Source organism: Dipodomys merriami, unplaced genomic scaffold (genome assembly GCF_024711535.1).
Source record: "Dipodomys merriami isolate MVZ:Mamm:240054 unplaced genomic scaffold, mDipMer1.0.p SCAF_14, whole genome shotgun sequence".
NCBI classification, from domain to species: Eukaryota; Metazoa; Chordata; class Mammalia; order Rodentia; family Heteromyidae; genus Dipodomys; species Dipodomys merriami.
Window position 1 is genome coordinate 18,784,692 of NW_027202715.1, and position 15,194 is coordinate 18,799,885.

General features: G+C 46.3%; 1 protein-coding gene across 2 annotated transcripts; it reads left to right on the plus strand.

Annotated features, from left to right (window-relative positions):
* The first annotated feature begins 10,120 nt into the window (after positions 1–10,120).
* On the plus strand, positions 10,121–14,468 carry Prf1 (perforin 1). 2 transcript variants are annotated; one of them, XM_070020916.1, is made up of 3 exons: positions 10,121–10,140; positions 11,877–12,445; positions 12,998–14,468. In XM_070020916.1, exons 2-3 carry the CDS (start codon positions 11,910–11,912, stop codon positions 14,124–14,126), a joined length of 1,665 nt encoding a protein of 554 aa, XP_069877017.1. In that variant the 5' UTR covers positions 10,121–10,140; positions 11,877–11,909; the 3' UTR covers positions 14,127–14,468. The 2 variants fall into 2 exon arrangements, with proteins under 2 accessions (XP_069877017.1, XP_069877016.1); XM_070020915.1 differs by lacking the exon at positions 10,121–10,140 and adding an exon at positions 10,226–10,312.
* The last annotated feature ends 726 nt before the right edge of the window (positions 14,469–15,194 follow it).

Sequence of the window (15,194 nt, forward strand, 5' to 3'; positions counted from 1 at the left end):
AGCTAGATCATCTTCTGCAGCTTCTGCATCCATCACTGAAGCCAACTAACTGGGTTAACGCTTTTCTAGATCCTCCACATCTGTTTTCTCATTGTTTCTGTTTTGCCTCACTCCCAAAATAATTCAGGGGTGAAGTCAGTCTCACATGAAAAAGAAAAGGTCTACACTCTTTCAGGAGCCAGATACATCCAGAATGCCTGGTCACTAACTAGGAGACAATGTCAAAACCATGTCAACAGAAATGATTATCATTCTCCTTTCCATCTAAGGACATTATTTACATAATTCGTTTACATTATTTAGTTACATAATTAGTTACATTATTTACATAATTAGTTAATTCACTCTAATTGTTTCATTTCCATTTTTTTAATTTCAATGAATATTATTGTATATGATCTGAGGCACAGACATTGCGCCATTGCATTTCTCTCATAGGAATATCCTCCCGTAGTCTCTCTGTGTGTGAAGGCCTAGAATCCTGTATAACTTATCATGTCCCATCATATTTTAGATATAGCTTCTGCATATGAGAGAAAATGTGTACTATCTGTCTCTCTGTGCTTGGCTTACCTCCCATTTCCATTCTTTAAAAAAGAAGGCTTTTCTTGCAGGGCACTTGTGACTCATGCCTGCCATGCTAGCTACTCAGGAGGCTGAGATCTGAGGATCACAGTTCAAAGTCAGGCTGAGCAGGAAAGTCCATGAGACTCTTATTTCCAATTAACCACCCAAAATGCCAAAAGTGGAGCTACAGAGAGAGAAAGAGAGAGAGAGAGAGAGAGAGTTGTTCTTTACTGAATTTTGTGACATTAAAAAAAATCTTCGGGGCTGGGGGTTTAGCCCAGCGGAAGGGCGCCCGCCTGGTGTGCGCAAGGCCCTGGGTTCGGTCCTCAGCCCTGGAAAAGAAAAAAAAAATCTTCATTTTGTCCAATGATATCAAGTTTTAATTTTTATAATTCTGCTTTAGTTTTCCACATCCTGTCATTTTAAAAAAAGCTTTTGTTTTTGAAATATTGAATTAACATAACCTGACTTACAGAACTGCAACCTCTTTGTAAAACCACATAATAATAATAAATTAAAAAGAGAAATAGTAAATTAAATTCTTCATGTGTAGGTATGTCTTTCTGGAGCTATCCATTACTTGACAACCTGTTGTGTGCACATGGGGATCTTTGTTTGCCAGTGCTCTGAATGAGCCTGAGTTTCCTCTCTACAGCAACTTCTGTTGCTCCTGTCGTAATTGAGATAGGCCTAAACCCCCATGGGGAGAGGGGCAGGATCTCTTGGCCAAGATGCTTGACTCCACAGCGCCCTCTTCTATAGTGGTGGAAAAGTCTTTAAAACCTGGTTTCCCCAGACCTACCAGTTACCCTTTCCCACTTTTGCCCAGCCTTTGGCTTGGCTCACCTCCCCACTGTCCTGTCCAGTGTAAGGTCTGCCTGCAAGCCATCTCTCCTCAGTGAAGAGCTTTTTCTACAAAGGATGTCAATCTGGTGGTCCAACACTTGATGGGAGATTTCTTGGGTTGTGGGAAAGATTCATTTGTATAATTGAAAGCATAGGAACAAGTACCTGGAAGAAAGCAAATGTTCAATACCAGGTACTTACAATAATTGCAAAACTTGTGGAGGAGATGGGGAAAAACCAGTTGTTTAAGGATACAGGTGGACCTGTTGCAACAATGAGAAGTACAAGTTGTCATGTCCAAAACTAGCTTTACAACGTCGGTGCGGGGGGGTGGGGGGGGGAAGGGGGAGGAAGGAGAAGGATTGGGTTTGGGGGGGAGGGGGGAGGCTGGGAAGGGATGTGAAGGGTAAACAAAGGAGGAGGCTGCAATGCTTGGTAAGAAATGTACGCATTATCCTGCCCACGTAATTGTAACTCCTCTGTACATTATGTTCACAAATAAAATAAAATTAAATTAAAAAAAAATAATTGCAACTCTTAACACCACCTGTTTCCACCTGCAAATTAGTCCTACTCATCAACAGCTGCCATATTGTTCTTGGTTGCTAGCTTGCTTGGTTGCTTGAGGCTTTTGGTTTTAGTTTCCATTTTGAGATAGGATTTCACTGCATGGCCCTGGTTGGATTTCTGTCTCAGCCTCCATAGTGCTGGGACCACAGGCTGCACACCACCACACAAGGCTGGCAAATGCTTGTGTCCTTCACATGTGTGACTCCTTCTCCCTTCTCTTCCCTAGCAGTTGTTTGCTTCCTCCTCCAACACCTCTGCATAGTCCCTGCCTCCTGTCAGCTCCACAGGAGCTTCTTATTCTAATGACATCATGGAGTTTACCAGACCCCAAAGTGTCAGCCCCTCTCCAAGACTACTACAGCCTCTCATGAATAAGCACCACGTCCCACACCTACACAGTTTTATGTCGGTGACCTTTAACTTACAGCTTTTACTCAGCATCAGACCCTCTCTACTGATTCCCTCATGTCATCACTGCAACAAAGTGGAAGAACTGTGGAATCGATAAAAGTATTGGTTTTACTGGGCACTGGTGGCTCACGCCTGTAACTATCTACTCAGGAGGTTGAGATATGAAGAATATGATTCGAAGCCAGCCTGGACAGGAATATCTGTGAGACTCTTAGTCCTAATTAACCAGGAAAAAAACTGGAAGTGGAGCTGTGGCTCAAGTGGTAGAGGACCAGTCTTGAGTGAAGAAGCTAAGGGACAGCATTCAGGCCCTGAGTTCAAAGCCCAGTACTGGCACACATGTGCACACACGTATGTGCATGCACACACACACAAACACACATATTGGTGTTATTTCACAGATAAGACACAGTCTTAAAGGACTCAGATACTTATCCAAGATAGATTGGTTGTGGGAAGGGATAGAGCAGGGATCTGGACGAGAAAGTCTTTATTGTCAGCTTCTTTGAGGGTGGGGTAGAGCCCTGACCTCTGTCTTTAGATCCTTCTCTACAGTCCCAGTGCCTGACATGTAGCAGGTGCTCATTAAAGACTCCTTCAGTAAGCAACATAATGGGAGGACATGCATAGTGCTTTGTGATACCCAAATGCCCAGTCCCAACAAGTCTTAGGGGTAAATTTTTCTAGCTGAAGGATAGATGGAAAATTCACAGCCACCCATCAATTTTTCCAAGGACTCATCAGTAACTCTTACTCAGTTCTTGTGAGCTTTTTCCATTCAGGTTTGAGCTCAGGGACGTATTTGTGTTTTCACAAGCTCTTGGTCAGTAGTTGTCATCAGAAAACTCCCAACTATGACCAAATATGGAAGAACAGCTAGCCCAAGTTACAGATGGGCTCTTAATACATTCATGAAACCAATACCAATTTTTATGCCAGTACAAGGACTTGAACTCATGGCCTTGAGCTCTTACCTGTTTGTTTTTGCCAAGGCTGCTGCTCTACCACTTGAGCCACACTTCCACTTCTGACTTTTTACTGGTGCCCAGGATTAGCTTCAAACTTCAATCTCAGATCTCAACTTCCTAAAAAGAATAGCTAGGATTACAGGCATGAGCCACCAGTGGCTAACTAGGTTTCTGTTTTCTTAACCAAATAGAGATTAATGAGGTGAACTTCAAAGCAAGGGTGTTATACAAGCCCTTATCTCACTGCTTCTGTTGGGCTGATCGAATGTGAAAATATTGTGTGCATGAATGTGTGAGTGCTGTGAATTCTTTCAGTCATCACTTACCACAGGCTTACATCCTGGCATTCAAACAGGAAAATGTGTCCCCTGTCATCTAACACTGTGAACGAACTGGTTGTTGCTATACTTACCCGAATGTTCTGAAATAAAACAAATAGTCAGATGCCATTACCTCATCCCTGTAATCCAGCGATTCAGGAGGCTGAGATCTGAGGAGTGCAGTTCGAAGCCAATCCAGGCAGAAAAGTCCTTGAGACCCTTATACCCAATTAATTATCAAAAGGCTGGAAGTGGAGCTGTGGCTCAAGTGGTAAAGTGCCAGCCTTGAGTAAAAAAGCTAAGAGACAGTGTGCCAAGGCTCTGAGTTCAAGCCCCAGTACTGGCACACAAAAAAAGGGGGGGGGAGAGAGAGAATTTTAAAAATAAGGCAATGTTGGAAAAATTACATGCTAAACTTAAGCTTCTTAGAGAACAAGGTAGAGTATCTCTTTCCAATGCTTCTTGAAAGTTATTGACTCATGACTTCATTGCAAGAAATGAGAAAAAGAATAAAATGCTTGGTAAGAAATGTATGCATTATCCTGCCCATGTAATTGTAGCCCCTCTGTACAGTATGTTCTCAAATAAAATAAAATACAATTAAAAAAAAAAAGTTTGGTACTGCCACTTGCTCACACCTATAATCCTAGCTACTCAAGAGGCTGAGATCTGAGGATCACAATTCAAGCCAGACCAGGCAGGAAAGTCTGTGAAACTCTTATCTCTAATTAAGCACCAGAAAACCAGAAGTAGAGCTTGGGTCAAAGTGGTAGAGCACTAGCCATGAGCAAAAGAGCTCAGGGACAGCTCTCAGGCTCTGAGTTCAAGCCCCATGATCAATTAAAAGAGAGAGAGAGAGAGAGAGAATAGAAAAAGCCTGAAGAATTGAGGGAGGAAAAAAGAAAGAAGAAAAGGACACAAATGAAATAAAATGGAAAATAATGCTGCAATACAGAGCATGAGTAAAGCCAAGAACAGGTCCTTTGAAACATTACTGCAATATATTCTAGAACAAGACTGTTCCAGAAACAAAAAAGAAAAACCAATTTTTAAATCTATGATCAAAACAAGGTTGAACCACTAGTGTGGTTCAGAAGAAATTTGTTTTAAAGACAGGCCAAAAACATTATTAACAACTTCGAGCCCACAGTGTGAAATTTTAGATAGACTAGTAAAGAAGAAAAACAAATCTCTTGCCAAAACTTGTGTGTGCATGCCTCTGTGTGTGTGTGTATGTGTGTGTGTGAGACAGAGAGAGAGAGAGAGAGAGAGAGAGAGAGAGAGAGAGAGAGAGAGAGAGAGAGAGAGAGAGAGATTCTGCTAAAGCAGTAACTTCTGAAGATATGGGCTTAATCATTTAAAAAACCTACACACCTACAAGCTCCATAGAATGGAAAAACTGGAGCTGTTCAGTGCATTTTACGAGAGCATGGGGGATAAGAGCAGGGCTGTGGGTGACATAGGAGGAAGGAGGAGGAAAAGCCTAAATTTCATAAACATATCAAGAAAACCAAATCAAGGAAGTACCACTGAGTAAAGAAAACAAAGTCAGTGGCTGCATTGTAGATATTAGCATATGTACCTTCATAATGATCTGAACACTTGTTTGCTAAAAGACCCCTTCATCTTTGTTCATGTTTGTGATTTAGGTGGCAGGCACACTTCTTACAATTGGTTGAAGAAAACAGAATAAGAACTCTGTTCCTGCTTCTGTAATAGAATTCTCTAGACTAGTGTCTTAGTCCATTTTATGTTACTGTAATGAAATACCAAGACCAGGAACCTTATAAGGAACAGAAATTAATTTGGCTAGCTCATGGCAGAGCCTGGGAAGCCCTAATGATGTTGGTATCTGCTCGGCATCTAGTGAAAGTTTGTTTTTGTTGTATTCTCACCTGGCAGAGGCATTACAAGGCAAGATAGAGCAAGCCAATCAGCTCTGGTGGCTCCTTTGCTTATAAAGTCATTAGTGCAGTCATGAGGACTCCGCCCTGATGACCTTATTTAATTCTAGTTACCTCACAAATACCATTAATATGTGATTTTGAAGATTACGTTTCCAACACATTATTTCTGAGAAGCAAACATTCAAACCATAGCAACGGGTAGTTTGTAAGTAATAAAATAGACTCAAAGTTCTGGGACTGGACACCCAAGATCAAGGCCTGGTTCAGTAGCTGCAGAGGCCTCCACAGATGGCCCTGCACTGCTGGGTCCTCACTCCGCAGAAGGGGGAGAGGACAGAAAAGAAAGGCCCCCTGCAGTCTTTATCATTAATTTAGGAGCAGCAGCCCTCCATTCCTCACTACAGAGTTAGGAAGTATGTGTGTGTGTGTGTGTGTGTGTGTGTGTGTGTGAGAGAGAGAGAGAGAGAGACAGACAGACAGACAGACAGACAGACAGACAGACAGACAGAGACAGAGACAAAGACAGAGAAAGAGAGAGAGTGTCCTGGGGTTTAACTCAGGCCCTGGCCCTGAGCTTTTTTCCTCAAAGCTAGGAGCCACAGCTCTACTTCTGACTCCTTTTTTTTTTTTTTTTGGGTCCAGTCGTGGGGCCTGAACACTGGGCCTGGGCGCTGTCCCTCAGGGCTTTAGCTCAAGGCTAGCGCTCTACCACTTGAGCCACAGGACCCACTTCTGGCTTTTTTTCTGTTTATGTGGTGCTGAAGAATCACACTCAAGGGCCTCATGCACGCAAGGCATGCACTCTACCATTGAGCCACCTTCCCAGTCCCCTGACTCTTTTTTGTAATTGTTGTTATTTATTGGAGATAAGAGTCTTGAGGGCTTTACTGCCTGGGCTGCCTTCCCAACCTCAATCCTCTGATCTCAGACTCCTAAGTAGCTAGGATTACAGGTGTGAGCCACTGGTGCCCAGCCAATTTTTGTGTGTGTGTGCCAGTCTTGGGGCTTGACTTCAGGGCCTGGGTACTGTGTCTAAGTTGTTTTGTTTAAAGGCTAGCATTCTACCTCTTGAGCCACAGTTCCACTTCTGGCTTTTGTTTTTGGTAGTTAACTGGAGATAAGAGCCTAAGAGACTCTTGGTCTCTTGCCCTGGCTGGCTTGTAACCTCAATCATCAGATTTCAGCCTCCAGAGTATCTAGGATGATAGGTCACCAGTGCCCAGCACCTGGCCATATTTTTTTTTTAATTTTATTTTATTTTATTTGAGAACATACTGTACAGAGGGGTTACAATTACATGGGCAGGATAATGCATACATTTCTTACCAAGCATTGCAGCCTCCTCCTTTGTTTACCCTTCACCTCCCTTCCCAGCCTCCCCCCTCCCCCCCACCCAATCATACCCCCCCACACACACACCGACATTGTAAAGCTGGTTTTGACATGACATTTTGTACTTCTCATTGTTGCAGCAGGTCCACCTGAATCCTTAAATGACTTGTTTGTCCCCATCTCCTCCACATGTTATACTGACATCAAATATAGTGAAAGCGGGGGTTACACTGTGGGGGAGGGACATACAAAGCAACAAAAATAATCTTATAAATGCGTTAGAAACACATGCATGAAAGAAACGAAAACATTAAAATACATATTTAAGGGTTCATTTTCCTAACATCACATTATCTGACCTTTTCCGCTTGACTCATACCTATACTAGATATTGCAAATAAGGGAAACCATGGGACCTATGTTTCTTTGGGCCTGGCTTACTTCACTTAATATAATTTTTTCCAAACCTTTCCATTTCCTAACAAATGGGGAAATGTCATTCTTTCTGATGGAGGCATAGAATTCCATTGTGTATATATACCACATTTTCTTGATCCATTCATCTACTGAGGGGCATCTGGGTTGGTTCCATATCTTAGCTATGGTAAATAATGCTGCAATAAACATAGTTGTGCTGGTAGCTTTAGTGTGGTCTTGTTTGTAAACATTTGGGTAAATGCCCAAAAGTGGGATTGCTGGATCATAGGGGAGATCTATGTGAAGTCTTTTGAGGAACCTCCATACTGCTTTCCAAAGTGGTTGAACAAGTTTACATTCCCACCAACAATGAAGCAAGGTTCCTTTCTGTCCACATCCCCTCCAGCATCTGTTGTTGTTAGAGTTCTTGATTTTTGCTGTTCTAACTGGAGTGAGGTGATATCTCAATGTTGTTTTGATTTGCATTTCTTTTATGGCTAGGGATGTTGAACATTTCTTCATGTGTCTATTGGCCATCCTTCTTTCTTCTTCGGAGAAGCTTCTCTTTAAGTCTTTCGCCCACTTATTATTGGGCAGTTGTTTCTTTGAGGATTTGTTGTTGGGTGGTTTAATTTTTTGAGTTCCAAGTATATTTTAGATATGAGACCCTTGTCCATTGTATGGCTAGTAAAGATCTTCTCCCAATCGGTGGGCTTTCTATTGATCTTGCTAGCTATGTCATTTGCCCTGCAGAAGCTCTGCAACCTTATGCAATCCCATTTGTCCAACCTTTCTTTGATTTGTTGTGCTTCCGGGTCTCTATTCAGAAAATTTCAGCCTGAGCCAAGGAGACCTATCCTGGCCATATTTTTTATTAGCATCAGTTAGCTGTACAAAAGGGCTTCCTTTTGACATGTCCATGTATGCATGTCACGTACCTTGACCAGACTCACCCTCTGTCACTCTGGGATTGAATCTTCACATGAATTTTGGAGAGATATAAACAGTCAAGTCTCAGCTAGGCTCTAGGGACTCTTATCTCCAATTACCCAGGAAAAAGTCAGAAGTAGAGGCATGGCTTAACTGGTAAAAGTCCAGCCAAGTGAGAGCTCATCAGCCCCTGAGTTCAAGCTTCAGTACTGGCACACACACAAAAAAGGACACAGGAAGGCAAGGAGCATGTGGCATGTGGGAGGTCAGCTACGTGGAAGGTATAAGTAAGAAAATTGGTCTGGGGCTGGGAAGGTGGCTCAGTGGTAGAGTGCTTGCCTTGCATGCATGAGGCCCTGGGTTCGATTCCTCAGCACCACATAAGCAGAAAAAGCTAGAAGTGGTGCTATGGCTCAAGTGGTAGAGTGCTAGCCTTGAGCTGAAGAGCTGAGGGACAGTGCCCAGGCCCAGAGTTCAGCCACCATGACTGGCAAAAAAAAAAGAAAATTGGTCTGAATCCCACCTAGACAAAAAGCATGAGACCCCATCCAAAAATAACTAAAGCAAAAAGGTTGAGAGAGTGGCTCAAGTGGTAGATCACTTATCTGAAAGGCCCTGAGTTCAAACCCCATGCCACCAAAAAAAGGGAGAGACATTTCTCCAAAGATGTTTTTTCAGTCCTATCATTACATGAAAAACCATGCATTTATTTCTCATTGGGAAAATCCAAATCAAAGCCATCATGAGCTACTACTACAATCTCACTAGGATAAAAGGACAGATGGTATTAAGGGCAGATAATAAAGAGAAAAGCTAAAATCCTCATGCACTGCTGGCAACAACGTGAAAAGCTGTAGCCACTTTGGCAAGCAGTTCCCCGAAAAGTAAAACCTGGTGTTAACCAGTAATTCCATTCCTAGGTATAAATCTAAGACAAAAAAATCATACATCCACATAAAACTTGCACACAGCTGGTCCCCCGTGGCTCGTGCCTGTAATTCTAGCTACTCAGGAGGCTAAGATCTGAGGATCAAAGTTTGAAGCTAGCCAGGGCACAAAAACCCATGAGACTTCTCTCCAATTAACCAGCAAAAAGCTAGAAGTGGAGCTCTAACCTTAAGTGAAAAAGTCATGGGAAAGCCAAAGGCCCTGATCCAGTCCCAGTACTGGCACACACACACACACACACAAAACTCCAGGTATAGTCTGGTAATCAAACATGTACACTTGTGGCAACTTGTGTCTCTAAGGAAACGCTAGGCACACATCAAACACATATCACCACCAACTGAACACAGCTGAGCACAGCTGTAAATGCTCTCCCGTGGTCCCTCATCAGCCCCATCTGCCAGACACCAGCTATTCACAAGCTGCTTGATGCAAGCTAGGATTAACATGGCTCACACTGGCTTTCCTGGCAGGTCTGAGACTACCTACCTTCCCTCCCAGCCTCCACTTTCCAGAGGTTAAGGCCACAGTCAGGGACTGAAAGACCCAGGAAGCTGTGATTTAAGGGAAACAAGGAAGAGAGCCAGGTTCTGAGAAGACTACCCAAACCCTAGTTCTGGGAAGAGTAGGGACCCAGAAAGGATGAGCCTTGAGAGGTGACCCCTGACATGTGGTGTCACATGTGGTCACCTGTTCCCATCACTGACACCCTTGGAGGTGTTGAGACACAGCCCCCCTCACCACTTGCCAACTTGTCCCCACCCAGAACCAGTGCGGTTCTTTCTTTGACTCTAGAAGATATTCTGTGAGTCACTCCACCCATGAAAACTGTCCCCATAGGACAGCTGTGTGGCAGATGACCCTTGGGACCCTGCAGCTTGCTTCCTGAGGCCTGTCTCAGGGCCGGATGAGGAGGTGAGGAAGGTGGGTGCTAGTGGGACCTGTGGCCACAGTTTGGAGGCGGGGCAGGAAGCAGAAGTTGACTTGAATGTGGCCCTGGTGGGGTGGGCCAGCCTGGTGACTGTCACCACCATTTCAGGAGCCCGGGGTGAGGAGCAAGGCTGGGTTGGGAGCGACCCATCCCATAGGACTCCAGGTAAGGAGGAAGCTGGCGGGGACCAGAGAGGCTGGGGACCCCTGGGCTACAGGAAGTGGGGCTGACTGAAGGGAAGAGTCTGATAGAACAAGAAGTGTCTGACACTAAAACAAGAAGCCTGGGACTCAGACAGCCCTGGTCCTCCATCTGTCGCTGTGTGTCACTCGGCATCCTTGTGTATAAGTGGACACAGTCCCAAAGGTCCCCTCAAGTGCTGACAGCTAAAGGGTCCTAAGAAGCTGGAAACAGGCTAAGTGTGGTAGCACACCCCTGTAATCCTAGCACCCAGAACAGCGAGTCTGAGACCAGCTTGGGGTGAAGATAGGCTCCCTGGAACAATAAGAGGATGCCAAGAAGGGCTGAATTCACTGGGCTACAACTGCCAACAGTGTGAGCCTCCCAAGGGGGTGATGGAAAGGACTGAAAAGGTCTCTGCCACTGGCAGGAGTCACCAAGTCTGGCAGGCAATGCCAAAGAGGAGACCTGAGCACCAGACAAAACCTAAAGATCCCTCCTCACCAGAGCCCAGGGCCACAGCAAGGGCTCACCCCAGCTTCCAGTCATTTCACAGTTCAGGCCCAGAGGAGACCCCCAAGGAGAATCAAGGGAGTCAGGACACAGCACAATCTCATTTCCTTCCCCATCCCATAACTCGGTGGGAGAAACAGATCAGAGCTAGAGACAGAAACAGATTAAGCATCAGGTGGGAAGAGGGTGACCTGATCTGGGGTTCAAAATGACACTTCTCCAGAACCTAGGCATCCTCTGAAGCCCAGGCCCTCCCCTAAGCCTCTACAGCTACTCTACCCCTTCTGTAACCAGATACCTCTCCTCCAACAACAGTGTGTCCTAGGGACAAAGCCATCATTCTAGATACCCAGGAGTATTTAGATAGTAAAATACTAGAAAAGGGCTTCTCTTGGCTCCATGACTGGGACCATCTGTGCAAAATAGGGTTTTGACCATGCCTATGAGGGACAAGCCAGCCCTGCCATTCATTGACTTAAGAGAATTTCAGTCCCTCTCCTTTTTCCCCCTGCTTGGAATTTTTTCTTTCAATAGAATGTCTACTTGAACAGGAAAATATGGACATATTAAGCCTTGAACTTAGAATTGAAAAGTCTCTTCCATAGGCCACCCAGTGTCCTATTGTGTTTAATTACATGTGACCACAACTTAGTTTGTATTGAACAGTAGCAACAATAGATTTACTGGACCACAGTGTTGTAGTTGGGATGTTGTAGTGGGAACTTTCAAAGGCAAAATTGAATACATAGGATTCTCACAAGGTAGATCATAGGGTTGTTCTAAATCTTTGAGAAACAGCTAGATTAGTCAGGATATGGCTTTTGTTACAAATTATATTCTCAACCATTTTCTTATTAAAAAAATTAACTTATAGTATTTTAGATGTAAAAGGATTTGTAAAACTTTCCAAAGAACTACCAGGCAACCCTAACTCATAACTCTTAGCCCTATGGCAACTATCAAAGTCAGTCCCTCTCTCTGAGAAATCACTGTGACAGGTGGAGAAGTCAGGCATCCTCCATCTCTCTGCCCACAGCTTTCCAGAGCGCCCAGAGAGCCTGCAGCTCCAATGGCCACGCACCTGCTCCTCCTGGCCCTTCTCCTGCTACTGCCATCACCTGTCCCAGCTCCCTGCTACACAGCAGCTCATTCAGAGTGTAAGAAGCACCAAAAGTTCGTGCCTGGTGCCTGGCTGGCTGGGGAAGGTGTGGATGTGACCACCCTCCGCCGCTCACGCTCCTTCCCTGTAGACACACAGAGGTTCCTGCGGCCGGACGGCACCTGCACACTCTGTAAAAACGCCCTGCAGAGGGATGCCCTGCAGCGCCTGCCCCTGGCACTCACCCACTGGCGTGCCCACAGCTCAGGCTGCCAGCATCATGTGGCCAAGGTCAAAGCCAGCTCCACTGAGGATGTGGCCAAGGGGGCAGCAGCCAGCATCAACAATAACTGGCAGGTGGGGCTGGACGTGAATCTCAAGCCCATCACGAATGTGCATGTGTCTGTGGCCGGCTCCCATTCCCAAGCAGCTAACTTCGCAGCCCAGAAGGCCCTGCAGGACCAGTATAGCTTCAACACTGACACTGTAGAGTGTCGCTTGTACAGGTAAGAGCCTGCACTCAGGTGAGGGCAGCCTATGGACTCCTATCTCCATGAGGGCCCAAATCCAAAAGGCTCCAATAACAGACCAGCACGGGGGATGTGGGCCAGACTGCCTGAGAGCCCCACAGGGCTGCTATTTAGATATAGTTCCCTTGGGGTCTTTTCTGGGTAGGGACAGAGACAAGAGACTTGGCTTGGTCCTTCCTCCTCACTGCTGTGTGACCTTGGGCAATTCAATTTTCCTCTCTGGATCTCATTGTTCCATTCATCTAGCATTCTTCTTTTCCTTTTCACTTGGACTGAGACTTGAGCTCAGCGGGCGCTCTACCATTTGAGCTCTCCCTCCACTTCTGACTTTTGGATGGCTAATTAAAAATGAGAAAGTTCTCAGGAACTTTCCTATCCAGGCTGGCTTCACATCATGCTCCTCAGATCTCAGCCTTCTGAGTAGCTAGGGTTACAGGCATGAGCTACTGGCACCCAGCTGAAGGAGCTCTGGAACAGGGAACATACTACTCAACCCTGGGTCCATCTAACCATCTTCTCGCCCTGCAGTTCTCACTTGGTGCATATGCCCCCACTGCACCCTGACTTCCGGAAGGCTCTCAGGAACCTGCCTCCCTACTTTAATGCCTCCACCGAGTCTGATTACCATGGCCTCATCAATGCCTACGGCACCCACTTCATCCGGGCCATGGATCTGGGTGGCCGCATCACGTCCCTCACAGCCCTGCGCACCTGCAAGCTGGCCTTGGATGGGCTCACCACTGATGAGGTGGAAGATTGCCTGACCGTTGAGGCCCAGGTCAGCATCGAGGGCCATGCCAGCTCCTCATCCGCATACAAGGCCTGTGAGGAGAAAAAGAAGAGACACAAACTGGACACTTCCTTCCACCAGGTCTACCATGAGCGCCACAATGAAGTGGTTGGTGGTGAACACACCTCCGTGACCGACCTGCTGTTTGGGAACAAGGCTACGCCTGAGCAGTTCTCAGCCTGGCTGGCCTCACTGCCTGGGAGCCCTGACCTGGTGAATTACAGCCTGGAGCCCCTGCACATCCTGGTGGAGAGCCAGGACCCAAGGCGAGAGGCACTGAGGCAGGCCCTGAGCCAGTACCTGATGAGCAGGGCTCGCTGGAGAGACTGTAACAGGCCTTGCCCACCGGGAAAGCAGAAGAGCCACCGGAACCCATGCCAGTGTGTGTGCCACAGCTCTGTGGCCACCAACCACGACTGCTGTCCACGCCAGAGGGGCCTGGCCTGGCTACGGGTAACCATCATCCAAGCTCACGGGTTATGGGGAGACATAATTTCTGCCACTGATGCCTATGTAAAAGTCTTCTTTGGGGGCCAGGAGCTGAGGACCCAAACAGTTTGGAACAATAACAACCCCAAATGGGAGACCCAGCTGGACTTTGGGGATGTGCTTCTAGCCACTGGGGGGCCCCTGAGGGTGCAGGTTTGGGATGCAGACCATGGCTGGGATGATGACTTGCTTGGCTCGTGTGACTGGTCTCTGAAATCTGGCTTGCACAAGGAAAACTGCCACCTGCACCACGGGCACCTGAAATTCCTCTACCAGGCCACATGCTTGCCCCACCTGGGAGGGGGAACCTGCCTGGAGTATGCCCCCCAAGGGCTATTGGGGGAGCCTCCAGGAAACCGCAGTGGGGCCGTGTGGTGACCACAATGAGCTCTGAGAGGACCAGAAGGCTTGGGCGCATACACTGCATGCTGCCAACTGGACTGTCTTCATAGTCCCGTTAGGGGAAAACTGAGGCTCAGACATTGTTCATTGAGGTAGCAGAGTCCACAGGTTCGGCCCCAAATCTCCTTGTCCAAATTGTATCAGCCTGTAACATCTTCAGATCAGCTGATCACCTCTGCACAGACCATAGCCTTGGCTATGGGAGCCAGCTGGCAGATAGAGGGAAGCCATTCTCACTAGGCTGTTTAGACGATGCTCATCTCTTTAGACCCTCTGTGTGCAGCCCCAAGCTCTTCAATATACTTGATCTAACCCCTCTTCTCTAGTGGCTCTGTCTGCCCTCTCTGTTGCCTCTCAGACAAATTGTACACTGCTTGATAGAGGACCAATAAATACAAGTGATGCTGACCATATAGTAGAGTGGACAGAGAAGAGGATGGAATTATCCCAGTGGGCTCCAGGGAGCTGGAGTCCTGCTATTGCATCTCCCAGTTACTGGGTAAAGGTCCCGGAGGTGGCTGTTAATTCCCCTCCCCTAAAACTCCTATTCCACCAAAGGCACAGGCAGAACAAACCCCAGCAGCTCAAGAATGCCCCTAGGAAACAAAGGCTGAGCTGCATGTCCAAAGCCATAGATAGCACCAAAATAATATTGCTGAAAAGGATGAAAGACTGGGTATGGTGGTGCATGTCTGTAATCCCAGCACTCTCAGGAAGCTGAGGTGGGAGAATCTCAAGTTTGAAGCCAGCTTGGGGTATCTCAAAAAGCTGGTAACAGGAGGAATGGCTAGGCACCAGAGTGCATGCTTGTAACTCCAGCTATTTAAGAGGCAGAGGTGGGGATATCCCCATCTGAGGCTGGTCCAGGGTAAGTTAGCATGAAAAACAAACTAAAGCAAAATAATAATAATAATAATAGCTGGGCACAGGTGGCTCACACCTGTAATCCTAGCTACTGAGGAGGCTGAGATCTGAGGATCGCAGTTCAAAGCCAGCCCAGGCAGGAAAGTCCATAAGACTCTTACCTCCAATTAACCACCAGAA